Genomic DNA, 26,770 nt, shown 5'->3' with positions numbered 1-26,770 from the left:
TCACCTTTGCTCAGAGAGGGGAAAAACTACTGTCAACTAGGAGTTCCCAACCTGGCTTCCAGTGGAATCATATGGGGTATCTTAAATGTGTGTGTGTGTGTGTGTGTGTGTGTGTATACATACATACACATATATATTTGGTTTTGCTTTTTATTTTTCAAGATAGGGTTTCTCTGTGTAGCCCTGGCTGTACTGAACTCACTCTGTAGACCAGGCTGGCCTTGAACTCAGGGATCCACCTGCCTATGGTTCCAGTGCTGGGACTAAAGGTATATGTATGCTACCACCCAGCTAATATTTACTTTTATTGTATGTGTATGTGCCTGAATGTGTAAGTGCAGGAGCCTGTTAAGGTCAGAAGAGGCATCGACCCAGGTCCTCTGCAAGAGCAGTAGATGGTAAAAGCAGCCAGGGTTGAACCATTGATATTCATCAAAATTTTTAAATATGTCCCATGTGACCAAGGCTGGCCTCAGACTTGCTATATAACCAGGGATGTTCTTGCAGTCCTGATTTCTACCTTAACTGTTGGAATTACAAGTATGCTGTACCACGTCCAACAAAAGTGTTGGTTTGGAAGTTTTTCTTGTCTGTTGTTACTGTTTGCAGTCCTAGGGGTTGAACTTGGGTGTTCACCTCCCTAGGCCAAGTACTACTCTACCACTGAGCTGTATCCCCAGCCCAGGTGTTGTTGATGACCCTTAGGTTTTCACCTGTGTGTCATCAGGAGCACTGTGTTTCTAATTTTCCCTTCTAGGTCCTCAGTTTAGTTAGAATTGTGTTCAAGAACAGAAATATGTCATCATTTGAGTTCTCACATAGAAAGCTAGACAATTCCAAGCTAGACATCATGAAAACCTTGACAGTTTGTGGTTGGCTGAACTGTGTGGTGATCCTCAAACATCAACACAGCTCAGTGATAGAGTGCTTGCCCAGCTTGCAGAGGGCTCTGACACTGAAAAAAAAATAAGGATAAGGGTTTGGCAAATCTTTAGAAATAAGTGTCAGCCTCAAAAACACTGATCTGCTGCCAGGTGTGGTGACACACACCTTTGATCCCAGCACTAAGGAGGCAGAGGGAGGCAGATCTCTGAGTCTGAGATCAATCTGGTCTGAAAATTGAGTTCCAAGACATCCGTGGCTACATAGAGAAACCTTGTCTTGAAAAGCCAAGATAAAAAAGAAAGAAAGGAAACAATGATCTACTTATAAAGCTATTTTGAGATAGCTTTATAGCTCAGTGGTAGAGTATATATAAGTCCTGGTTCCACACTTCTCAGAAATGTGTAGTTCCAGAAAATCGGTTTTATTGTGTGTACTTAAGCATGCATCATGTATATTGCGAGGGAGTGCCACAGCACACTTGTGACAGTCAGTTCTCTTTGTCTTTTCACGTGGGTTCTCGGGGTCACCCACTGAGCTTTCTCAGAGCTCTCCTGCAGAACATTAGGATGCTCCAGCCTTAGCCTCCTGAGTGTGTGGTCAACCGCAGCTGGCAGCCTTAGCTCATTCGGTAGCTGAAGAAAAGTGTGAAAGGGTTTGAACATGTGCTCACTGAATTTAAGGTTCAGACTGGCCTTAAATTCACAACAGTCGGGCCAGGCGGTGGTGGCGCACACCTTTAATCCCAGCACTCGGGAGGCAGAGGTAGGGGGATCTCTGAGTTCGAGGCCAGCCTGGGCTACAGAATGAGTTCCAGGAAAGGTGCAAAGCTACACAGAGAAACCCTGTCTCAAAAACCAAAAAAAAAAAAAAAATTGACAACAGTCCTCACCGGGCAGTGGTGGCACACGCCTTAATCATAGTATTTGGGAGGCAGGGGCAGGTGAATCTCTGAGTTGAGGCTAGCCTGGTCTATAGAACAAGTTATGGGACAGCCAAGCTACACAAAGAAATCCTGTCTTGAAAAACAAAAAACCAAAATTCACTACAGTCCTCTTGCCTCAGCCTCCCCAGTGCTGGGATTACAGACATAAGCCACCATGCCTGGCTTCTTTTTTAAAGCAAGAGTCTCCATTTCAATGCAGAGACTTGTGCAGCTGTGCCTGTTGTAGAACGTGTGGGCAAGATGTGAGCTTGAGTAGTGCTTGGGCTGAGTCTGTCTTTGCCTGAAACTGTAGCCCATCAGCTTGGCTATCTTGTCCAGATATGCAAATAGGGAAAAGAGGAGATGCCTGGGTGTGGCCCAGGCCTGAAAGGTGATACAGGTTAGTGAGTGGATACTCAGTCTCAGAGGCGTGTTTTAGACACTGATAGTTATCTTATCTCACAAGGCCTCCTCATGGGCAAGCCAAAGATGGTACTTTGTACAAGCCTCTCTTCTAGATCATGCTTCTCACATCGCTTTGTAATTACTCTCTTACCTGGTGCTTTCTCTACCTGGAGGAGACTCTAAGGCCCATAGCAGATCATGTAATCATGGCCTTAGTCCTGAGCTCAATGTTCATAATTGTTTAGTAAATGCTAGATGAATGAAATGCCTAATTAACCTTTAACAACATGATTTGGTCAGTTTCAAATCAGGATTAATACTGCCTTTTTTTGTACCAATCATAGTTTTATACCAGTAAGGGTTTAACAACTGTAAAGTAAACAAGTATTCTGGAATTCAAGAGGAAAAAAAATGGAAGAAAATTGTGAACTTTAAAATTCTGTCAAAACTTTGATATTCTGTTTGTTTTTTGAGACAGGGTTTCTCTGTCCTGGAACTCCTCTGTAGACCAGGCTGGCCTCAAACTCAGAGATCTGCCTGCCTCTGCCTCCCGAGTGCTGGGATTAAAGGTGTGCAACATATAACCTGCTTGTTGTTTGTCTTTTTTTTTTTTTTAGACAGGGTTTCTCTGTGTAAGCTTTGGAGCCTTTCCTGGAACTTACCCTGTAGCCCAGGCTGGCCTCGAACTCAAAGAGGTCCAGCTGCCTCTGCCTCCCAAGTGCTAGAATTAAAGGCGTGCGCCACCACCGCCCAGCTCTTTTTTTTTTTTTTTTTCTTTTTAAACAATTCTTGCTGGATGATGATGGAACAGGTCTTTAATCCCAGCACTCTGGAGGCAGAGACAGGTAGGTCTCTGTGAGTTCAAGGACAGCCTGGTCTACGTAGTGAGTTCTAGGACAGCCAGGGCTTTGTAGAAAGACCCTATCTCAATAAACTGAAAGAAAAGAAGCACAGGACATCAAAGCCGTGTTTATTTAATTCCCAAGAAGTTGAACCTGTTGTCTTCTATCTCTGAAGCATTTGATTTTCCTCAACAAGAGAAATTTACTTTTTTATTGCTGTTTTGTCTTAACTGTGGTTTATTTTCTTTTGGTTGACTGTTTTGGAAGAGTGCTTCAGACTCAAATATTTTAAGAGGTTTAGCTCAGAGACCATGTTTTTCCAAGCTTTTTTCAAAGCTTGGAAATTTATAAGCACCTAAACTGGGTGTGATGGTGTATGTGTATTTCTTCCCAACACTGAGGGGGCATAGACAGGCAGATCTCTGTAAATTCAAGGCCAACCTGTTGCTATGCACAGTGAGTTCCCAGCCAGCCCAGCCAGAGTTACATAGTAAGACCCTGGCTAAGATAGATAGGTAGGTATATATAGATATAGATATAGGTATATATAGAGAGAGATAGGCTGGCATGCTTGACTATAAATACATGTCTGTATCTCTTGAATATTGACTTCTGACTGGAAATCAGTTTGTGAACATAGACATATTCTCTGACAGTTTAGTTTCATGTTCCTTTCATTTCAGAAAGGGTTCTAGAACAGATCAGACTCGGCAGAGTGAAGGCCATCCTTCCCATGTCCTTTCAGTTTTGTCTGCCCGATTCTGGAGGTTGTTCTGTGAAATGTTGGTTTGGAGAGAGCTGTCCTTGCCCGTCCTCAGGAGGCTTGGCTCTAACAAGAGCTTGTCCCTTTCCCTCAGGAAACTGGAAGGACAGAGAGCTTTTGCTGACAGAAATGTGGCTTTCATCTTGATGCCCAGTGGCATTTCTGACCCTGAACTGATCTTTCTCAGAACAAAATGCAGGGCTTCCAGGATGCTTTTTTTCTGAAAGTCAGAGGCTAGTGGCACTCCCTGGAGGAAAACCTGGGTTCTGGCTCTCTAGGGAGTGGTGGTGGAGCCAGAGCTGGTGACGGTGCTCAGCTCTCCCTGGGGAAACCCTGGAAGGGAAGAACAGAAGAGCTGGCCCATTGGGATCGCCTGACGCTATTTCATAGAGACCCAGGGCACTTTCGACCTGGAAATAAATCCACCTAAAGTATCCCTTCATCTTCCTCCCACTGCCTACTAGATTTAGTAAGAGGCAAAGTTTTAATATCTCCAAAACTTAATTTTCTTGTTCAGAAATTAAAGCTAAAGGTAATAAAACCTCAAAGATTTTTGTGTTTGTAATTCATCTGATGCAGAGTTTAGTACAGCATCCGTTAAAGAGATAAGCATAAAGTAGGAAACAAGACTTAGAATGTAGACGTTAGATTTTAAATGTAAGAGAAAAATAACTGGACAAGCTAATAAGGCAGGCTTTGTGTCGGTACAGTGTGAATGAGTGCATTCCGTGTTCCAGGCACTCTTAGTGTTTGTTTTAACAGTGTAGTCCTGGGGCTGGAACTTAGGATCTGGCATATACTGAGCAAGTGCTCTGTCACTGAGCCACATCCCCAGGCTTTCATGAGCTTTAATACATTGAGTCTTGTTTAATTTGCACAAAAGTCATGTACTTATTATATTTTAGAGTTTAGGCAAGCTAAGTATCAAAAAGTTAAGGGGCAGGACAGGTGGCTCAGTGGTTAAGTGTACACAATGCTCTTGCAGAAGACCCGGGTTTTTGTCTCAGCACCCATATGGTGGCTCACAACCATCCCTAACTCCAGTTCCAGGGGATCTGATGCATTCTTCTTACCAGACACATGCATGCAAAACACTCATACACATAAAATCTTTAAAAAAAAAAAAAAAAAAAGTTAAACAAGTTAAGGCCTGAAGCTGGTGAGCTACTCAGTGGGTAAAGGCACTTGCTTTAAAAAGGCAGGCAACCTGAGTTCATCCCTCTAACCCTCACAGAGGTGGAAGAAGAAACGTATAAAGTTGTCCTCTGGCCTCACAAGTGCTCCCCCCAGATACATGTGGTGAACTCACACATAGTAATAATTTTAATTAAAAAAAAAACCCTCCCAAATCACAAAACTATTAAATGGTGGAGCCATGATTGTACCCAAAACTAAAACTCCACGTTTTGCTGTATCTGATGGAAGAGATAAAGTAGAGCTGAACATGAGAACCCTGGAATATGAATGAATAGAGAGAACAGAAAGGGTGAGAAATCACCACTAGAGAAGTATAAAAAGGATTAGGGAGGTCACATGGAGAGAGAGACTGTTGAGTGATTAGCCATCTTTGGCTAGAACAGATAATTTTTGAGCTGAGGTAGAAACAACCTCGTTAAGGGCATTGACCTATGGAATCTAGACCTGATCTAGAGAAAGGGCCAGGGAATGCACTGAAAGGTTCTGAACATTGAACTAGCATTAGGCAGGTGATGATTAAGAAAGACATTCTGGAGGCAGAGCCAGGCGGATCTCTGTGAGTTCGAGGCCAGCCTGGGCTACCAAGTGAGTTCCAGGAAAGGCGCAAAGCTACACAGAGAAACCCTGTCTCGAAAAACCAAAAAAAAAAAAAAAAAAAAGAAAGAAAGACATTCTGGGGCTGGAGAGATGGCTCAGTGATTAAGAGCACTGCTCTTCCAGAGGACCTGGGTTCAATTCCCAGCAACCATGTGGTGGCCCACACCTTTAATTCCAGCAAAGGCAGGTGGATCTCTGTGAGTTTGAGGCCAGCTTGGACTACAGAGAGAGTTCCAGAACAGACTGGGCAACACAGAGAAACCCTGTCTCAAGAAAACAAACAAAGAATGTTCTGGTGGCACTGGGCTGAAATGGAAGAATGAAGGAACAAAGGCAGTTAGGCGTTCTGGAAAAACCCAGTGGGGACATGGAAATGTGACAGCCATTCCAGTAGGAGAAACGCCAGGGCCTGGTGCTGTATAGGAGGGAAGTCACAGGGAGGCCACTCAGCAACCAGAGAGGAAGTACAGAGAGGAGCTGGGCACCAGCGTAAGTTTACTCTCATTTAGTACAACAGTTAACAAAGGATCATAACTACTCTTGCCATAAACTTACTATACCCCAGGGGCCAGCTTCTCTAGGCCACTGTCCTTTCTGATTCCACTGTAGATGAATAATCTTATTAAATAAGAAACACAGAGCCAAATGCAGAGTTGAAAGCCCAAGAGGTCAGAGCAGTAGCTGAGAGCTGAGACTTAAAAGCGCCTTCTTACCCTTCCTGCCGCTGCCGTCCTTTTTTTTTTTTTTTTCTGCTAGCTCAGTTGGTAGAGCATGAGACTCTTAATCTCAGGGTCGTGGGTTCGAGCCCCACATTGGGTGCCATACCACTCCCCCAAAAGTGGCTCTGGGCAGTGGCACCCATCAAAATTTCCATTTTAAGTTGAACTCTTCCTCTCCAGCTCACGAGTGCTGCTGCACCTGCCCGCCCTCACTGCAACAGGAGAAACGGCACTTCCCCCATGTCTTGGCTAAGGTCCGTGCTGTTCTTTCTTATGAAAGTGTTCTTACAGTAAAGCACTGGCCCTCTGCCTGTCACATCCCAAATATTTTTCTCATTTTTCATTTGACTTAACTTTATGGTTTTAATTTACAGGTTTTGTTTTTACTTTCTGAAGTACTTTCAAAATTAAAGTTGTCTACTCAGGTAATAAATACATTCTCCTTGGGAATTTTTAGGTGTTTTTTGTATTTTGGTTTTTTGTTTGTTTGTTTGTTTTCTGTGCATGGGTCTTTTTGCCTGTGTGTGTGTCTGTGCACCACATGTGTTCCTGGTGCCCATGGAGGCCAGAGGAGGGTGTCGATCCCTTGGAACTGGAGTTACAGATGGTTGTGAGTCACCATGTACGGGTCCTGGGAACCAAACTGGGTTGTTTACAAGAACAGCTGTGCTCTTAACCTCTGAACCCTCTTCTCTGGTTCCAAAATTCTTTCTTGTTGTTTGGTTTTCGAGACAGGGTCTCACTCTGTCACCCTGGCTGGCCTAGAACTTGCTATGTAGCCCAGGCTGGCCTTGAACTCACAGAGATCCAGCTGTGCCTCCCCAGTGCTAGGAATAAAGGTATATGCCACCATACCTAGCATAATTTTTAAAATTACATTTATGTGTATGTGTGCTTAAGCATGTGCTCAGGTGTTTGTGGTAGGACATACTTGTAGAGGTCAGAGGACCAATTTGTGGAGTCGGATCTCTCCTCCTAGGTTTATGTGAGTTCTGGGGACCAATCTTGGGTCACAGGCGTTCATAGCTGGCACCATTACCCCACAGAGCCATCTCCCCAGCCCAGCTTTTGGTTTTTTGAGACATAATCTCCTTACGTAACCTAGGCTGGCCAGAACATGTAATCCTTCTGCCTCATATTCTCCAGAGCTGAGATTTATATAGGTTATGTACTACAACATCCCGCAACTTTATATATATACACACACACATTCACACACACATACACACACACATAGAATTTTTTTCCAGAGACAAGGTTTCTCTGTGTATCCCTGGCTATCCTGGAACTCGATCCATAGACCAGGCTGTCCTCAAACTCAGATTCCCTGCCTCTTCCTCCCAAGTGTTGGGATTAAAGGCCTGTGCCCCCATGCCTGGCTTAAAGGAAAAATAAATAATACTGTTTTACCTGAATAATATGTGCCCTATAATTGTCCCACAAGTTCATTTGGTGACCAGGTTACAGACTTGAAGACTCAGACTTGGCTTCCATAAGATCTTTTAAATGAAGAATGTTAAGTGAGAAGGGAGGGAGTTAGAAGTTGAGCAGAAGTAAGTGAGAAAGGAACTCTGTAGAGTTCCCTGCCCAAGCCAGATCTACAGAATTTCCTTCTTCCCTTTCTCTTAGTGATACTTCCGTGTTTGCCAAGCAGCACCTGCCAGTTTCAGGGCCTCTCGATTGCTTGGGTTCCTCTGCTGTTTGGCTCACTGTTTCCAGGGGACGAGCAGGGAGGGAATCCACAGCCTCTGCTGTTGTTCCCAATCAGAAGCAACCAGCTCCATAGCCCTCCCCTGGGACTGACTCACAGCAGAGGGAAATAACGTGACAAATTGACAGAGGCCACACCACGAAGTTACCATAGAATTTCGAGCTCTTTTGGTTTTACGGTTAGTGTTATCCTGGAAGTAGTTTCAGATACAGATAGTTTGTCTTGCTGTACGAGGAGGTCCTGAGAGTAGGAGTGTGCTTATCATAAAGGGCGCTCTGTAAGCAACGATGCAGTTTAGATTCTGTTGCTTAAAGAAGAAAAAAATGCAATTTATTGAAGAGATCTGATGGGGAAAAAATAAATGTGGAAGAAAAAGGCCAGGTGGTGGCGCACGCCTTTAATCCCAGCACTCGGGAGGCAGAGGCAGGCGGATCTCTGTGAGTTCGAGGCCAGCCTGGGCTACAGAGTGAGATCCAGGACAGGCACCAAAACTACACAGAGAAACCCTGTCTCGGGGGGAAAAAAACACAAAAAAACACCATGACCAAGCCGGGCATGGTGGCACATGCCTTTAATCCCAGCACTTGAGAGGCTGAAGCAGGTGGATCTCTAGGTTTGAGCCCAACTTGGTCTACAAAGAGAGTTCCAGGACAGCGAAGGCTACAGAGGAACCCTGTCTGAGAGGGGGGTGGAGACCAAAAGCAATTTAGGGACTTGGAGAGGAAAGGGTTTATTTGACCTACACTTTGGCATCACAGTCCATCATTGAAGGAAGGCAGGTCAGGAACTCAAGAAAGCCAAAAACCTGGAGGCAGAGGCCATGAAGGGGTGCTACGTACTGGCTTGCTCCTCATGTCTTGCCCAGCCTGCTTTCTTATAGAACCCAGGACCTCCTGCCCAACAGTGGCCCCACCCACAATGGGATGGCCTTCCCAAATCAATCACTAATTAAGAAAATGACCTACAGGGGCTGTAGAGTTGGCTCAGTGGTTGAAAGATTGAGAGCAGAGGACCCAGGTTCAATGCCCAGCATCTGTATGGTAGTTCACAACTGATCCAGGGTATCTGATACCCTCTTCTGACCTCTGTGGTATCAGGCACACATGGCGCACATACTTACATGCAGGCAAAACACTCTACACATAAAAACAGAGAAAGAAAATGCCTACAGCCCCATCTTAAGGAGGCATTTCTCAGCTGAAGTTCCTCCTTTCAGGTACCTCTAGCTTCAGTCAAGCTGATGTAAAAACTAGCTTGACACACAAGCTCAGCACTTAGTAAGACATACCCTTTCCTTTCTTGTTGTTCCCAAGATCTCATTTTAATGTTAACAGCACCACAATATAAAACATTCCAGCTCTTTAAAAATTCAAACACTGAAAAGTCCAGAGTTTCTTTAAAATATTCAGAAATCTCTCTGAAAATAAAGTCTCTTTAAAAGTTCGAAGTCTCTCAACTGTACTCTTCAGTGGATGAGAATGAGAGACAGGATGAAAGCTAGCACATGAACAACATGGAGGACCACAGTAAGTTTTCTGGGAATCGTGAGGGACTGAATGCATAAAACCAAACACTAAAATCACCTTTTAGTTACTTTATTAAAGCTAGATTAAAACCAGGTATGTTAGTACACACGTAGTACCTCAGCACTCATGAGTCAGGACAGTTGTCACAAGTTCAAGGCTAGCCTGGCCCACCTTGTTCTGGGCTAATCAGGACTGCATAGCAAGAGCCTCTCATTTTCTGCTCCCCTTGCTCCCCAACAAATAAAAAGCCAGGAAGACAGAATAAGGTGATGTGTGCTGTTTGAAAACAATTGATCTTCTTGGGAGAGGGGTGGTTAATTGGTTGGTTGAGTTTGTTTTTATTACTATTATTTTTAGTCATATGTATGTGTGTGAGCTGGTGCCTGTTGGATCACCTGGAGTTGAAATCACAGGCAGATTTGAGACAGTCTCCTCTTACATAGTTCTGGCTGTCCTGGAACTTGTTATATAGACTAAACTAGCCTAACTCACAGAGATCCACCTGCTTCTGCTGGGATTAAAGGCATGGCTTACTATGTTCAGTGACTTCTTTGGGGAGTTTTTAATACTAAATAACTATAGTACCCCACACTTGCAGCGTGTTCTATAATATATAAATGCTTTTTTAAGCATTTTGTGTAATCTTGTCCCAACCTGAAGACCCTGGTTTTATATGTTTCTTGTATTTACAACTAAATACAAAATACACTAAAATAAAGTATTTAAAATGTACTGTATTTCAATACACTAAACCTAGGCTGGGTTAGAGATCCCATGACTGCTGTATGGCAGGTGTTCTGTAGTGCACTCATGTCTCTCTCTTGGCTTTTCCTTGTGACTGTACAGTAACATACCCTGTGGTCTCCATCTGTGTCTTCCTAACACAAATAAAAGCCTGTGACTTTTTATGTAGATATTTCCTCTTTGGGGGGCAGGGGAGTCCAAGACATGGTTTCTCTGTAGCTTTGGAGCCTGTCCTGGAACTTGTTCTGTAGACCAGGCTGGCCTTGAACTCACAAAAATCAGCCTGCCTCTACCTCCCAAATGCTAAGATTAAAGGCATGTGCCACCACTGCCTGGCAATTTCAAATACTTTTAAGGAGATTGCTTACTATTTCAAATTCTAGCTGAATGTTGTTCATGCCTATAATCCAGCACCCTGGAGACAGAGGTTGGAGGATCATTACGTTTGAGGCCAGCCTGGTCTACCTAGCAAGGATAAAATAAAACAAAATAAAAAGCAGCACAATTTACATGATAAGTTACATGAAATTGTGAGTACCTGCCAGTTAAGGTTTTCTGAGGAGTCCTCTTCTGCCCATTCCAAGAATCTTATCCACCAAGACAATCATATAATACTTAAATGGCATAAAAATAAACAAGAATTATGCAGTCTGGTCTGCAGACTTCCCGAGACTTCCTTTTGTTCTCTTCTGCCCTGGCCCTGTCTCCATTCTGAGTCATAGACAGCGTCCTAGGTGCCTCTTCCCAACCCCCACCCCTCACTCCCCCCATTGCGTCTTTCTGCTCCCTTGTGTGTGGAGTGTGTTTCTTTTCTCTCTTCCTTCTCTGACTCCCACTTTCTCTCTCTACTCTCTTCTCTTTTCTAACTTCTCATTCTTCCTTCTTCACCTGGCCACTGAGGTTCTGGCGTATACAGTCAATCTGCTTACTGTAGAAAAGTTGATGTTGACCATTCCCATTTAAAACTAAGACTCCTGGAACCAGAGTGTTCATCCCCAGTGCCTCTCCGTGGTTGCTAGATGATATTTTAAGTCTTTTAGTTCATTCCTGTTCCTCAGACAGGTCCTCTGGTTTCCCCCAAGCCCCACCCCCTCCACTCTGCTGCCTCCTTCATCAACGCCTCTGCATCCACTTCTGGCTCCAGCTCCTGTACTAGCTCATCTAAGTTCTTTTTTGTTTTTAGTTTATGCATGAGTGTTGTCCCTGCATGTATGTATGTGTACTACGAAAGGCCAAAAGAGTGCCTCGGATCCCCTGGAACTGACACTCCAGATGTTTGTGAACCACCGTGTGGGTTCTGGGAACCCGAGCTCTCAGCAAGAGCAGGAAGTTCTCTTACCTAACCACTGAGCTACCTGTTCAGCCCCCACATAGATTCCTTAACATAAAAAGATTCATAAAACCTTCCCTTTAAGCTAAGAGCCTCCCATTCTGTCTTGTTATTTCTTTCTTTCTTTCTTTCTTTTATCTTTCTGGAGGCTCAATACTTTGCAAGCTTTAATAAGTTTCACTCTGAAACTTATCATTTTACTCTGAAACTTAAAATGTTTTGTTTTTTATTTATGTGTGTATTTGTGTTTGTACATGTATGTGTGAGCATGTGAATGCTACAGCTTACATGTAATGGTCAGAGGACAACTCACGGAAGTGGCTTCTCTCCTTCCACCATGTGGGTACCCCAGAGATTGAATTCAGATCATCAAGTGTGGTGGTGAGCCCCTCACCAGCCCTGAAGCGTATTTTAAAGCCGTTGGTTTTCTTACATGTGAGAGCATTTTACTTGGCTGGTCCTGACTAAGGGAGTCCTAATACCAAGAGGATCTTCCAGAGCAAAGGAGTGTTCCTCTGCTCATCCTCCTTACAAACACCAGGGAGCCTTTAAAAGAGATGGCCTGGCTGACCCGGAGGGTGGTGTTTATAAATAGTACCCGGCACCCCTCCTTTAAAGCCTGTCTCCCTAATCCTCTCTCTAGATTGGAGGTGACTTGACCTTTGAGCCTTAAAACTCAGGTCGTTTTTTTTTTTCTCTCAAAATTCTGCATAACAAAATGCTGTTGAAGCAAAAAAAAATTTTTTTATAATTTTATGTATATGGGTGTTTTGTCTACATGTATGTTTGCGTGCCACTTGTATGCAGTATTCACTGAAGTCAGAAGAGGGCATTGGATCCCTGGAACTGGAGTTAGAGACAGTTTTGAGCTGCCATGTGGACGCTGGAAATTAAACCTGAGACTTCCGGAAGAGCAACCAGTGCCCTTAACTGCTGAGCCATCTCTCCAGTCCCAAAGCAGAAATGTTTTCAAGCAGATGGTCAGTCATCAGATCTTGTCTTTCACTTTTGGAAGCCAGCGTTTGGGGAATTTTTATTTGGTTGGTTTTTATTTTAGCTTGTTTTGCTTTTGTTTTTGAGACAAGGCCTCACACTCAATCCTGCTTCAGCCTTGTGCACACTAAGATTTCAGGCCTGGGAATCAGTGTGTTTGTTTGTTGGGGTAGTTCTGTCCCTGTCTCTGTCTGTCTGTCTGTCTTTGTGTGTGTGTGTGTGTGTGTGTGTGTGTGTGTGTGTGTGTGTGTGTGTCCGTCCCTCAATTCTGAGAACAAGCCCCGGGAACCCAGGACATTGAGAAACCAGCCCACCAGAGGCCCAACCTTTCTTTTTACTCCTAAAGTCACAGAACTTTGAGGAGCCTTAGTTCTTCCACTCTGCCAACTGGACTCTTTTTTTTTTTTTTTTTTTTTTTTTAATTGGTTTTTTGGCTGGTCTCAAACTCACAGAGATCCACCTGCCTCTGCCTCCCCAGTGCTAGGATTAAGGGCATGCACCACCACCACCCAACTTGGATAGGACTCTCTTGTATTTCTCTGGTTTCATATTGTTTATAGTAGATTCAATATAATAAGTTCCTATGACCTTGGAATGAAACACTTGATCTAGACATGGGCAGTTTTCAGGTTAGGGTATATGAAAAAAATGTTGAGCAAACCAAGAAAATGTTTTATGCGTTTGAGTGTTTGCCTGCATGTATGTATGTGCACAATGTGTGTGCAGTGCCTGTGGAGGCCAGAAGAGGGTGCCAAATGCCCTGGAACTGGAGTTACAGACAGTCGTGAGCCACCCTATAACTCCAGTTTTAGGAGAGCCAATGTCTTCTGGCCTATGTGGGCACCTGCACTTGTATGTACAAGCCTACACAGAAGCCCACACACAAATACCTAATCACAAGTAAGATGTGGGAGAATTAACAGCCATTAAGAGCACAGATTTCCTCTTCCAGAGGACCTGAGTTCAGTTCCCAGCATCCATGTCAGGCAGATCACTGTCACCTTTAACTCTAACCACAGTGGAGATACCCCTGGTCTACATGGATACCTACACACAGACACCCAAACATACACATAATTTTATTTGTTGACATATATAATTACATCATATCTCCCTTCCCTTTCCTCCAAACCTTCCCGTGTTCCTCCCTACTTGCTCTCTTTCAGATTCATGACCTCTTTTTCTTTTCTTTTTTCTTTTTCTTTTTTCTTTTTTTTTTTTTTTTTTTGGTTTTTTCGAGACAGGGTTTCTCTGTGTAGCTTTGCGCCTTTCCTGGAACTCACTTGGTAGCCCAGGCTGGCCTCGAACTCACAAAGATCCACCTGGCTCTGCCTCCCGAGTGCTGGGATTAAAGGCGTGCGCCACCACGCCCGGCCTCTTTTTCTTTTTTCTTTTTAACTGAGGCAGAGTTTCTCTGTGTAGCCCTGGCTGTCCTGGAACTTGCTCTGTAGACCAGGCTCGCCTCATACTTAGAGATCCACCTGCCTCTGCCTCCCAAGTGCTGAGATTAAAGGTGTGCATCACCACCACCACCACCACCACCACCACCTAGTGCCTTTTTTTCTTAATCTTATTGATATAGATATGCTTTTTTTTAAGAATTTTTTTTTTAAACTTTATTTTATTTGCATTGGTGTGAGGGTGTCAGATCCCCTGAAACTGGAATTACAGACAGTTGTGAGCTGCCATGTGGGTGCAAGAAATTGAACCCGGGTCCTCTGGAAGAGCAGCCACTGCTCTTAACCACTGGGCCATCTCTCCAGCCCCCTAGATATGTGTTTTAAATAGTAGAAATAAATCTTTTGCATCCCAAAGTTTTCTTGCTGACCTGTGCCAGGGGTATATTCTCATCAGATACAGCTTGAGCTGAGACTGTTTCTTTAAGGCTTTTCTGGCTGTAGTTTTTTGCTAAGAATGTCTTTCCTGCCTGTGAGTCAAGAATTACAGAGATAATTGCCATTTGTGTTTGGGTGTGTTTTTTAGTTTCCAGACAGTCTGATGTGCATGTTGCTGTAGCGAGTACATAGAACATGACTGTGACCTTTGCAGAGCATCTTCTGAAGATGTGGGGCTCCAGATATCTAGGCCGAATCTGATCTCAGAATGGGTTGACAGGGCAACAGTTTGAGTTGTTCCCCATCTTAGAATGAAGAAGCTTTCTCGTGTATACAGGGATAGGAGGCAGATTTTTAATACTTAAAATTGTAAGTTATGACTTAAGTAGAAATATATACACTGAAGTTGCATTTAAATTTAGCTTTCTTCAATTTTTCTTCCAACTTTTGCATTAGCTTTCTTAACTCTGGCACCAAAATTTGTTTTGCTGGTGGTCTTTTTTTGTTGTTGTTCTCTGGATGTATTATTAATATATCACTTAACTTATCAAACATAGAACATAGAAAACATATTTAAGTTAGAAGCCATTTTTTGATTAAGATTATTAGTTGACTAGTCTATAAATTGTAGCAGCCATGAACCACAGAAAATCACATAAAGTATACAAAATCTGTTATATATAACAGTTGGCATTTGGGTTATATCATGTCTTTCTCTTTTCTAAAGATTGTTTAGAGCTGAGCATTGGTGGCACACGCCTTTAATCCCGGCACTTGGGAGGCAAAGGTAGGTGGATCTCTGTGATTTTGAGGCCAGCCTGGTCTACAGAGTGAGTTCCAGGGCAGCCAGGGCTACACAGAGAAATCCTGTCTGGGAGTGGGGTAGGGGAGCAAACAAAAGTTTTTTTTTTAATGGCAAACACTCTTTTTTTTTTTTTTAATGTGCATTGGTGTTTCACCATGGGAAGTTTCTGGTTCCCAGAAATAAGTTACAAATAGTTGTGAGCTGCCATGTAGATGGATGCTGGGAGTTGAGCCCAGGGCTTCTGGAAGAGCAGCCAGTGCTCTTCACCGCTGAGCCGTTCTCCAGTGCTATCTTTTTATTAGTTTTTTATGTTCTTTTTAATCTTCATCTGTAGTCTCTTTTCTTTTTCTCTTAGTTGTTTTGGTTTGTCTTTCATAGTAGTGTGTGTGTGTGTGTGTGTGTGTGTGTGTGTGTTCATGCGCACGTATGTCACAACACTTTTGTGGAGGTCAGAGAGGTCAGAGGACAGACTTGGGGGATCTGTATCTGTTCTGTGCTTTGACCTTGACATCCAGCGATCCCCCTCAGGCTCTCAGGGTCCTGCAACAAGCACTTGGGCCTGCAGGATCAGTCCAGCTCCTGGCTGTCTGCTCACACTTAAAAGCAGGACACTGAAAGTTATTTGAGAGTTCCATGCCAGTGAGTGAGGCTATGGCTGTGATCTTCATTAGAGTTCATATGACTCAGTTCTCTGGCAGGACCCCTGTTGTCTGACCTCTTACGTCGTTTACTATTTTGATGAGATTCCTTTGACACATTTCAATTTCTTTTTCACTGTTCATTTTTCTGGTCCTTGCTTACAATTTCTCGTTGCTATCTTTGAGTTCTTTTTTTTCCTCCCAATACTGGGGATTGAACTAGGACCTTGAAAATGCTAAGTAAGCTCTCCACCACTAAGCTACATTGAAGCCCTTTGCTCTGAATCCTTATGTGAGATGATATCGATTAAAATCTCTCTGGCGGTCTCTATCTCTTCCCTTAGGTACCTTCTGGACTTTCCTACATATTCTTACCTGCTTTCGTGGGAAGTTTGGCAGACTTGCTATAAAATAAACAGAGTTGATAGGAGCAAAGTGAGACCCCTCCACTGCACAGTCAGAGTCACTCTTGGAGCCTTACTTTTCCTTAATCATATTTGATCAGAAATTGGATGAACCTTCGGGATGCTGAAACAGGGAAGATACTCTGGCAAGGAACAGAAGACCTGTCTGTCCCTGGTGTGGAGCATGAAGGTACTTTGCAGCCCCTTGAATGCACAAGCTGTGCCCAGGGCCAGAACAGACCCTGGCATCAGGGAGCTAAGTAAACAGCCAGTAGACAGGTGAGCCCTACCGGCAAACAGGAAGAACACTTCTTGTTCCGCTTTTACATGTCTTTCTCTCACTTCCCCAAATCCACTTTAGCTTTGGACCATACCCAGATCTGGATATGGTGCCTCCTATCTGTAATCCCAGCACTTTGCAGAGTGAGATGGGAAGATAAAGAGTTCAAGGCTAGCCTCAGCTATATATAGTTAATTCAAAGCCAACTTTGAACCATATGAGACCCTGTCTCAAAAAAAAAAAAGAAAAGCTATAAGCTAAGATTTAAACTTTTTCCAAAAGAAAATTTTCATTTTTATCTCTCTGGAGGAAAAAAGAAAAGGTAAAGCATTTCAAGGAATCAGAATATAGAGAAGGCACCCACACAGCCTGCATAGAGAGAGGATGTTCACAGCCTGAGCCTGCCAAGACCAGCTAGGTGAGGCCTACAGAGACACCAGGTCTCGTGCTCCTGGGCAGCATGTCACGTGTTGACCCAGTAGATCTCTGCCGCCTTCAGCTGGAGTGTAATGCAGTTACCAAGGCATTTAATGAAATTTCATAAACATAACACATTCTCTAAGGCAGGCAAAGGAACTCCCGGGAACCTAGAACATCGTAGTCCTGTGGCTCTCATTTAGAAGGGTACCAATATCTCTCTCTCTCTCATCAGCCCGTGTGCCCAAGAAAATCCTCAAGTGCAAGGCAGTGTCTCGAGAACTGAACTTTTCTTCTGCAGAGCAAATGGAAAAATTCCGCCTGGAACAAAAAGTTTACTTCAAAGGGCAATGCCTAGAAGGTATTCTGCTATGTGTGTGCCTGGAACCAGAGTGTAGAAGAATAGGGGCAAAAGGCAAAGCAATTCCGCAACACTGGGGACCCAGTGACAACAAAATAAGGCTGGACACAAAAGGGACTTTGAGCTCTCTCAGACTGGAAGCTTGGGTGCCTGTGCCTATCCTGTACCTGGTGTGGTATTACAGTGTGGTCTTGGAAGAAGCAGCTATGAGGAAGTGTAGTTTAGGACTGTACCTACACATCCTAAGCTGTAACTAGTAGGGACTCCCTGCATTCAGTTCCCAAAATGTAAGAGAACATGTGGGCACTATAAAGCTAAAATTCCAAAGGCCTTTCTGCCTCTATTTTAGTGCACATCTTGCTACTCCTAAGAAAGTACTGCTTAGCTGGGCAATGCTGACACACACCTTTAATCCCAGCACTCAGGAGGCAGAGGCAGGTGGATCTCTGAGTTTAAGGCCAGCCTGGTCTACAGAACTAGTTCCACAATAGCTGAGGCTACACAGAGAAACCCTGACTTGAGAAAAAAAGAAAAAGAAGAAGAAGTCTGTAGCATGAATCAGAAGAGAGTGTGTAAAGGTCTCTGTGTCCTTTAGCAGGTCTCTGGTTTAGGAGGTATCTGATGGGTTCCTTTCATGGCTCTGCACAGGAAGAACCCACTCTAAAGGAGAGGGACAAAGAGCCTATGGTTCCCCGTGCCCACAAATAGCACCTGCTCACTGGCTTTTCCTTCTTCCTTCAGAGTGGTTCTTCGAGTTTGGCTTTGTGATCCCTAACTCCACAAATACCTGGCAGTCCTTGATAGAAGCAGCACCTGAGTCCCAGATGATGCCCGCCAGCGTCCTAACGTGAGTGAGGTCTCAGGGAATTTCAACATGTGTCTCAAAACAGGCTTTCAGGCAGCTGGGACTCCTGGTCCTGTTCTCAGGCAGAGAACTAGAGACAATAAGAGCAGAATTTCCAGGCGTGTGTCAAGGTTACTGACTTTTGTCCTATGAAAAATAGCAGGTTCAAAACCTTAAACCACATTTTAAACTTCCAGTTCACTCTGAAGACTTGTCTCTGGGTGATAATATGTTTGTTTGTTTGTTTGTTTGTCTTGTTTTTGAGACAGGATCTCTCTGTTGTAGCCCTGGCTGCCCTGAAATTCAACTCGTAGACCAGGCTGGCCTGGAACTCACAGAGTTCTACTTATCTCTGCCTCCCTACTTCTGGGATTAAGGGCATGTGCCACCACACCCAGTCTTAAAATAACTATTTTTAAAAATAAAATATAAGGGCTAAAGAGATGGCTCAGAGGTTAAGAGCACTGGCTGGTATTCCAGAGGTTCCGAGTTCAATTCCCAGCAACCACATGGTGGCTCACAACCATCTGTAATGAGATCTGGTGCCCTCTTCTGGCGTGTAGGCATACATGCAGGCAGAACACTGTATACATGATAAATAAACAAATCAAAAAATAAATAAATAAAATAAAATATTAAAAAAAAACCCTCAGGTGATTTGGTATGGCAGTAATACTCCATTTTATAAATGGGAGCACTGCCATTTATGGCCCAGTGGGAATGTTCTTTGCTGGCATGCACGAGGTTCTAGGATCCCTCTCTGGCACAGCCAGGAAAGGAAAAAGCAAGCAGAATGGGCCACTGAAATAACCATCTAGCCCCATTCTCATAGTCCAGGTGCTTCGTTTAAGGTTCTTTTTTTTTTTTTTTTTTTTTTTTTTTTTTTTTTTTTTTTTTTGGTTTTTCGAGACAGGGTTTCTCTGTGTAGCTTTGCGCCTTTCCTGGAACTCACTTGGTAGCCCAGGCTGGCCTCGAACTCACAAAGATCCGCCTGCCTCTGCCTCCCGAGTGCTGGGATTAAAGGCGTGCGCCACCAACGCCCGGCTCGTTTAAGGTTCTTTGGTTGGAAACCACAGAGACAAACCCTGACCTGAGTTAGACCAAGCAGAGACCTCGAAGCTTGGAAGAGATGTCTGTGATGTCTTCCTAAGGAGTAGCTGAGGGAGGTGCTCCTCAGGAAAGAATCTGATTGGCATGGATAGAATGCTGTGACCCCCTATGCAGGCTGAAAGAGGCCCTTCAGCTGACCCAGAGACTAGAAGAGGGCATTGTCCACAAAGGAAGAGAGAGCACAGTGCTACTACCCAAAGTCAGGAAGAGTGCGGCAGGGCAAGGTACCTTAGCTGTCTGCTTTAGTTAGTATTGCAGGAGAAAATGCCTCCCTAAGGTTGGCCCAGGACCTGCAGCCATCCACTAGTAATCCAGCCAGAGGTGCCCATGGGAACTGCATGCAGAGCACTCTGCCAAGACAAAGGCATACTCTTTTGTTTGTTTTTGTTTTTGTTTGTTTGTTTGTTTTTTGGTTTTTCTTTTTGGTTTTTCGAGACAGGGTTTCTTTGTGTAGCTTTAGAGCCTGTCCTGGAACTCACTTTGTAGACCAGGCTGGCCTCGAACTCACAGGGATCTGCCTGGCTCTGCCTCCCAAGTGCTGGAGGTGTGTGCACCACCGCCACCCGGCTCAAAGGCATACTCTTATTTCTGACTTCTGCACTTGATGGGAACAAACAAGTCAGGTAAGTTAAACACCGTGTAAGAATCTAACCCAAATAGACAACACTTTTTAATTTTGTTTTGCTTTGCTTTGCTTTGCTTTTGTTTTGAGACAGGGTCTCACTTTGCAGCCTTGGCTGGCCTGGAACTCACCATATAGACCAGGTTAACCTGGAACTCACAGAGATCCACCTGCCTTTTCCTCTCTAGTGCTGGGATTAAAGGTATGCACCACCATGCCTGGTTTTGTTTTCATTCTGAGATAGCCCACTATATAGTCCAGACTAACCTTGAACTCAGATCCTCCTGTCTCAGCCTTGTGGATGCTGGAATCATAGGTGTACACCACCACACCTGACTCTGAACAAGTTGTGATGCCCAACTAAGGCTCTAGGTGGTATGTGTGCCCAGCCCGGAGAACCCAGATGGACACCATCTGTGGAAGTGGTGCCTTGGCCTGTGGTACTCAGTGTCTTTGCCCTCTTAATTCTCTCCCACAGGGGCAATGTCATCATAGAGACAAAGTTCTTTGACGACGACCTTCTTGTCAGCACGTCCAGGGTGAGGCTTTTCTATGTCTGAGAGAAGAACTTGTGTGCACTTCGAGAATTTGGAAGGGGGCAGGAGGAAGCATTCCTTTTTCCTCCACACATTTGGTTTTTGATACTCCAGCTGATTCCTTCAACACAGAACCCACCTGTGGCACCAGGAAACCAGCTCTGTATAGGTAGCCAGTTGGCTTTTTCTCCCAAAACCTCATCTTCACTGACAAGACTAAACTCCTAACCCCAGCCAAGGACAGGGACAAGCCTTGACTCCTTCCTGGTGTGAGCATGGGGACAGACACACACCAGGAGCCACACTGCGTCTGTCTCCTGCCCCACCTCCTTGGGCCCTACAGGCTTTCTTTGGCCTCTGGTTTTGAAAAAATTTACCTTTCTGACCCATTTAGTTCTTTTCCTACCACCTCTATTTCATACATTCTCCTACCTTTAACTTGTAAAATAGACGATGATATTATTATTACATAATGTAATTAAAGCATTAAAATATTCCTACAGTCTTTAGCATGGCACTGCTTCCTTCTCTCTTCTTTTCTGGACTGTGAATCTGTCTTCATGAAGGAAGAAAGATGCTAATTCTCACATTATAGGATTACAAACTCTCTTTCACTCCAGAAGTAGATGGACAGCTCTCATTCCCAAATGCCCCCAGTGCTGCTTCTAAAAGTGGACGTCAGAAGACGGTGTTGGGGACACACCGGGCTGGGACAAGGCTCAGAGGCTTAGGGTGACGTCAGAGGAACCCCGCGTGGGAGGAACACAGACCTTCTGCCGGGCTCGGGGGTCTGACACAAACCAAAGGAGTTCTTTGACAGGGACTCAGCCCTGGGCCACAGTAACCTTTGTTCTCCTTTGCAAAAAGTTAACAACTTCAAGTTGTCTGGCCGCCAGAATGGTAGACCTGAGGCCGGAGGGCACTACCTGGCTCTTTGGTGTGGCCTAGTTCCCAGGTTCCCCCGTCTTTCCTAGTCCCTGTCTGGTGAGGAGTGGGTGAGGAGGAGGTACCATGCATTCTGATCGTGCCAGCAGCAACTTTCAGGGACAGTTCTCTTGCCTTGTTATCTTGGAAAGCTTAGTTTTCGTTTCTTTTTTTAGGCAAGGTTTCAGTGTAGCACCAGGCTGGCCTCAAGCTGGCTGTAGCTTCAAGGATAACCTTGAACTTGTGATCCTATCTCTACCTTCTCTGTACTGGAATTACAGATGTGTGATACCACATACAGTTTATGGGGTGCTGGGGTTCCAGTCTAGGCTTCTGTGCATGCTGGACAAGCACTGTACCAACTGAGCTACATCCCTACCTTAGAGAACTATTTTTCTTTTTTTTTTTTCTTTTTCTTTTTTTAAATTTATTTGAACTATTTCTCTAATATCCAAAACTAAATTAGAAAAAACAGGGTAAGGGGCTGGGTGTGGTAGACACACCTTTTTTTTTTTCCCCCAACAGGGTTTCTCTGTGTAGCTTTGGTGCCTGTCCTGGAACTCACTCTGTAGACCAGGCTGGCCTCGAACTCACAGAGATCCGCCTGCTCCTGCCTCCCAAGTGCTGGGATTAAAGGCGTGCGCCACCACTGCCTGGTGGCGGACACACCTTAATACCAGCACTTCAAAGGGGGAGACGGGAAGATCAGGAGTTCAAGGTCAGCTCCAGTTACAGGGTATGTTTAAGACTGCCTGGGTACAAGAGACCTGCCCCCTCCTCCCCTGCAAAACACACACACACACACACACACACACACACACACACACACACACACACACGAACGCACGCACGCACGCACGCACGCACGCGCACGCAGGAAAAAGATGAAACTGGATGGTTTCCTCTTGTCTTCTTGAAAGCCCACTCTCCTCTGCTTTCCTGAACCATACGCACAATTCCCCAGAATTCCCTCAGGGAATTCTCAGGGAGTGCTCACCAGTGCTGGACACATGGCAGTGGAGAGCGTAATACCTGGAAGATACTTCCCCAGGGCAGGCATGATGACTCACCTAGCACATGGGAGGCGAAGGCAGAGATCGGTTCAAGGTCATCCTCAGCTACATAGCAGTTTTGAGGCTATGGCCTACATGAGACCCTGACTCCAAAGAAAATGTGTCTCCCTTCTCTCATCCAGACAAAACATTCAGACTGAACCCTTTGCCGGCTTCTCTGAGAAAAACAGAAAGAATTACATCCCAGTCATTCTTGGAAGCCGCCTGTCTCTCTAGGGTAGAAGGTATATGTTCAGGGACAACTGTCCTGAAACAGCATTGGCGATGCAGCCATGCAATGAAGTTTGCGCCATCAGGACAGAGGACGCCTCGGGGTTGGAGGGGAGGAGGGGAGGAGGGCTGACACAGACCCCAGATGAGTGTGTGCATGTGAGTGCAGGTGCCCCGGGCTAGTTCCAGGCCTGATAGGGATGCTGGGAATGCAACTCCAGTCCTCTGCAAGAGCAAGAGCACCTTAACCCAGGAAGCCACCTCCCCAGCCCCCAGGTCAGCTTTCAGAGGGAGAGTGAAGACTGAAGTTAGAATTGATACCCAGTTGCTTAAAGGCTTGAGTTTTTTCTGGATACTCTGAAACTTTATTGGAAGAAACGTGTAGACAAAGCCTGGCACAGGATGTGGCCACTGGTTTTCCAAAATTGGTAGGTACTTGCTCAGGTCCCCAGAGGGTCTGATTCCAGAAGTATGTGACGTGACACCCTTGCACACAGAAGCACCCCTCAGGCTGGGGCTGTGTTCAGCAGTAGAGCCCAAGGGTTCAGTGCCCAGCAGTGCAAGAAAAGGAAAGCGTGCTGGTGTCTGGTGTAGACAGCTGTGGACTACTGTGGGACATGCTAGTGCGGCCATTGAACTGCTAGAGACACAGACGCGTACATGAGGACGGCCCGAGGCTGGCCCAGGTCTCTGCAGTGTGCTGCTGGGCAGAGCCAACCCATTCTGTCCTGAGCAAACTGAGGGGAAGAATTAGCTCAGGTCACTGCGGAGAGAGGGAGTCCCAGACCACACTGCCCTGGGCAGATCCTGTGAGAACAGATGGCGGGAGGACATTGGCAGAGCTTCGCTGTGTGCCATGCAGTGAGCCCTCTCACTTTCCAGTGTGTTACTTGCCAGTATTTTAAGCCCTTTGAAAAAAGTCTTGGGGGTATTGCTTTTGTGTTTTATTTGTGGGGCAGTGTCTCAGAGTCTCATGTAGGCTGGCCTCAGACTCCTCACCCTCCTAACTCTGCCTCCCTCCTATTAAGATTATAGGTGTGGCCACCGCACCAGTTGAAATTATTCCTTTTAAGTTTTTTTGGGGATGGGGGGGTTGGTGGGGTTTTTTTTTGTTTGTTTTTTGTTTTTTGTTTTTTTTTTTTTGGTTGGTTGGTTTTTGGTTTTTCGAGACAGGGTTTCTCCATGTAGTAGTTTTGGTGCCTGTCCTGGATTTCACTCTGTAGCCCAGGCTGGCCTCAAACTCATAGAGATCCGCCTGGCTCTGCCTCCCGAGTGCTGGGATTAAAGGCGTGCGCCACCACTGCCTGGCTCTTTTTAAGTTTTTTTGTTTTGTTTTGTTTTTAATTTATTTATTTATTATGTATAGAGTGCACATATCCCTGCAGGCCAGAAGAGGGTACCAGATCTCATTACAGATGGTTGTGAGCCACCATATGGTTGCTGGGAATTGAACTCAGGACCTTTGGAAGAGCAAGCAGTGCTCTTAACCTCTGAGCCATCTCTCCAGCCCCTCTTTTTAAGTTTTTAATATTTATTTTGTGTGTGTGCACCAGTGTGGATGTCAGATTACTTGAGCGAGCTGGATATCTCCTTCCACTATGTGGGTTCCAGGGATTGAACTTCCGTTGTTAGGCTTGGCAGCAAGCATCTTTGAGGGTCCCACGTGGTCTTTTGTGGTGAGGGATGTACCAGGCACTGAGTTTGGCTTGCCTGGTGCATGCCACCTTCAGGCCACACTCAGGGACCATTCAATCAGTAAGAGGCTGTGCTCTATGTCTGCCTGCGTTGACGAAACCCCATCAGGAGGAGAATATGACAGATGGTTTTCATAAGATGGGGATTTGTAGGAGAGACGTCCGGAGGACAAACAGAGTCGAGAGAGGTTCTCTGTGCTCACTCAGCCCACCAGATTGCTTGGCTGTTGGTTGGTTTTGTTTTTAAGATGCTGGGGATGGGTCTACACATGCTAAGCATGTGTTCGATTGTTGAGCAACAGCCTCAGCCCTAAGCATATTTTTGAAAATAAGAGGGCGGCCGGGCGTTGGTGGCGCACGCCTTTAATCCCAGCACTCGGGAGGCAGAGGCAGGCGGATCTTTGTGAGTTCGAGGCCAGCCTGGGCTACAGAGTGAGCTCCAGGAAAGGTGCAAAGCTACACAGAGAAACCCTGTCTCGGGGGAAAAAAAAAAGAGGGCTAGAGACATAGGTTAGCAGTTAACACAGAGTAAGACTTTTGCAGAGGAGCCAAGTTCTCTTCCCTGCACCAGCACTGGCCGCCTCACAGCTGCCTAGAACTCCAGCTCAAGGTATCTAATGTGTATGACCTCCACAGGTACCTGCACTTACATACACGAAATTTCAAAAGTGAGGGACTGCAGAGATGGCTTGGCAGTTAGGAGCACTTACCGCCCTTACAAAGAACCCGGTTCGGTTCCCAGCATCCACCTGGCAGCTCGTAACTGTCTGTAACTCCAGTTCCAGGGGATCCCACACCTTCTGACCTCCACAAGCACCAGGCACGGACATGGTGCACATACACACATGCAGGCAAACATGCATGCATGTTAGAACAAATCAGTCTAAAAGTTCCCATCATCCATAGGGCAACTCACAGCCATCTACAGACTCCAGTCCAGGGAGTCAGACCCCCACTCTGGCTTTCACTAGTACCAGGCCTGCACATAGAGCTCACACATACATGCAGGCAAGATACTCATCCAAAGAATTCTTTTTAGAGGGGAGGGAGGGAGGGAGGGAGGGAGGGAGGGAGGGAGGGAGGGAGGGAGGGAGGGAGGGAGGGAGGGAAGGAGGGAGGGAGGGAGGGAAGGAGGGAGAGAGGGAGGGAAGGAAGGAAGAGGAAGAGCGGGAAGCCTTTGCTTAACCTTCCCTCCTGTCACTCTGAACTTCAGGCCTTCTGAAAGTGTCTTAGCCCTCCATGCCCTCCTTACTCCACAGCCTCTGCCTCCCCTCTGCCTCCCCTCTGCCTCCCCTCTGTCTCCCCTCTACCTCCCCTCTGTCTCCCCTCTGCCTCCCCTCTGTCTCCCCTCTACCTCCCCTCTACCTCCCCTCTGTCTCCCCTCTGCCTCCCCTCTGCCTCCCCTCTGTCTCCCCTCTACCTCCCCTCTGTCTCCCCTCTGTCTCCCCTCTGTCTCCCCTCTACCTCCCCTCTGTCTCCCCTCTGCCTCCCCTCTGTCTCCCCTCTACCTCCCCTCTGTCTCCCCTCTGCCTCCCCTCTACCTCCCCTCTGCCTCCCCTCTGTCTCCCCTCTGTCTCCCCTCTACCTCCCCTCTGTCTCCCCTCTGCCTCCCCTCTGTCTCCCCTCTGTCTCCCCTCTGCCTCCCCCAGTGGCCCCTCCCAGGCTCCTCGCTTCTCGACTGCACCTGACCCTTTGCCTTCCGTGGAGAATCTTTTGTTTCAAGAACTCCTGTTCGTGTGTACTGCTCCTGGCTCTTTGATACTCTTTCTTTTTTCTTCAATAACTTAATTCTTCGGCAATTTCACACACACACACACACACACACACACACACACACACACACACACAATGTAGTCTTCATTTTCTTCTTGCTTCCTTGACCCAGGTGTTTAGTTTTTGTTTTTTTAAACTATTGTGTATCAAGAACATACTGTGTGCCAATTCGTTAAGCCCTAAACCTTGACTCACATTTCCTGAGCCGTCTTCAGGCAGCGGGCACTGGAAAGAAGTGAGGCCCTCACCTCCCATAGATTCCAGTGGGGAGAGGCAGGAAGCCGAGATGTAACTTTGCGTTCCGAGTCACACACTTAGGAAACAGAACCTGCAGCAGTGGCAGACCAGGCCCACAGGGTTGGTGGGTGCCAGCAGCCAGCAGCCTGGAAAGCCAGCTTTTCCCCATTTCCTCTGCAAAGTCTGTGGAAACTGCTGTCAGTAGCAGCAAGAGTGTGTATACCTGATTTGCCTCTGGATCAGAGAGAACTTGGTTGTGGTGGAGAGCAGCCACTGCTGGGCTGGAAGGAAAAGGGGGAGTTGGGCAGAGGGGATCCTGGGGCTCTGCCTTCCCACAGACTCAGATGGACACCTCCTCCTCGTGGACGGGCGG

The 26,770-nt window shown here is 45.8% G+C and overlaps 1 protein-coding gene across 1 annotated transcript in view; it reads left to right on the top strand.

The window, feature by feature from the left end:
• Positions 1–21,000, top strand: part of Pde6d (phosphodiesterase 6D) — a 43,879-nt gene extending 22,879 nt beyond the window's left edge. The window contains exons 2-5 of the mRNA XM_006984202.4: positions 16,418–16,506; positions 17,249–17,374; positions 18,116–18,221; positions 20,429–21,000. Of these exons, the coding sequence (XP_006984264.1) occupies positions 16,418–16,506; positions 17,249–17,374; positions 18,116–18,221; positions 20,429–20,510 (403 nt within the window). The 3' untranslated portion in view covers positions 20,511–21,000. The remainder of the gene's footprint in view (positions 1–16,417; positions 16,507–17,248; positions 17,375–18,115; positions 18,222–20,428) is intronic.
• The last annotated feature ends 5,770 nt before the right edge of the window (positions 21,001–26,770 follow it).

Source organism: Peromyscus maniculatus, chromosome 13 (genome assembly GCF_049852395.1).
Source record: "Peromyscus maniculatus bairdii isolate BWxNUB_F1_BW_parent chromosome 13, HU_Pman_BW_mat_3.1, whole genome shotgun sequence".
NCBI lineage: Eukaryota > Metazoa > Chordata > Mammalia > Rodentia > Cricetidae > Peromyscus > Peromyscus maniculatus.
Note: the sequence above shows the minus strand (reverse complement) of the source record. Positions and strands in the feature narration are given on the sequence as shown.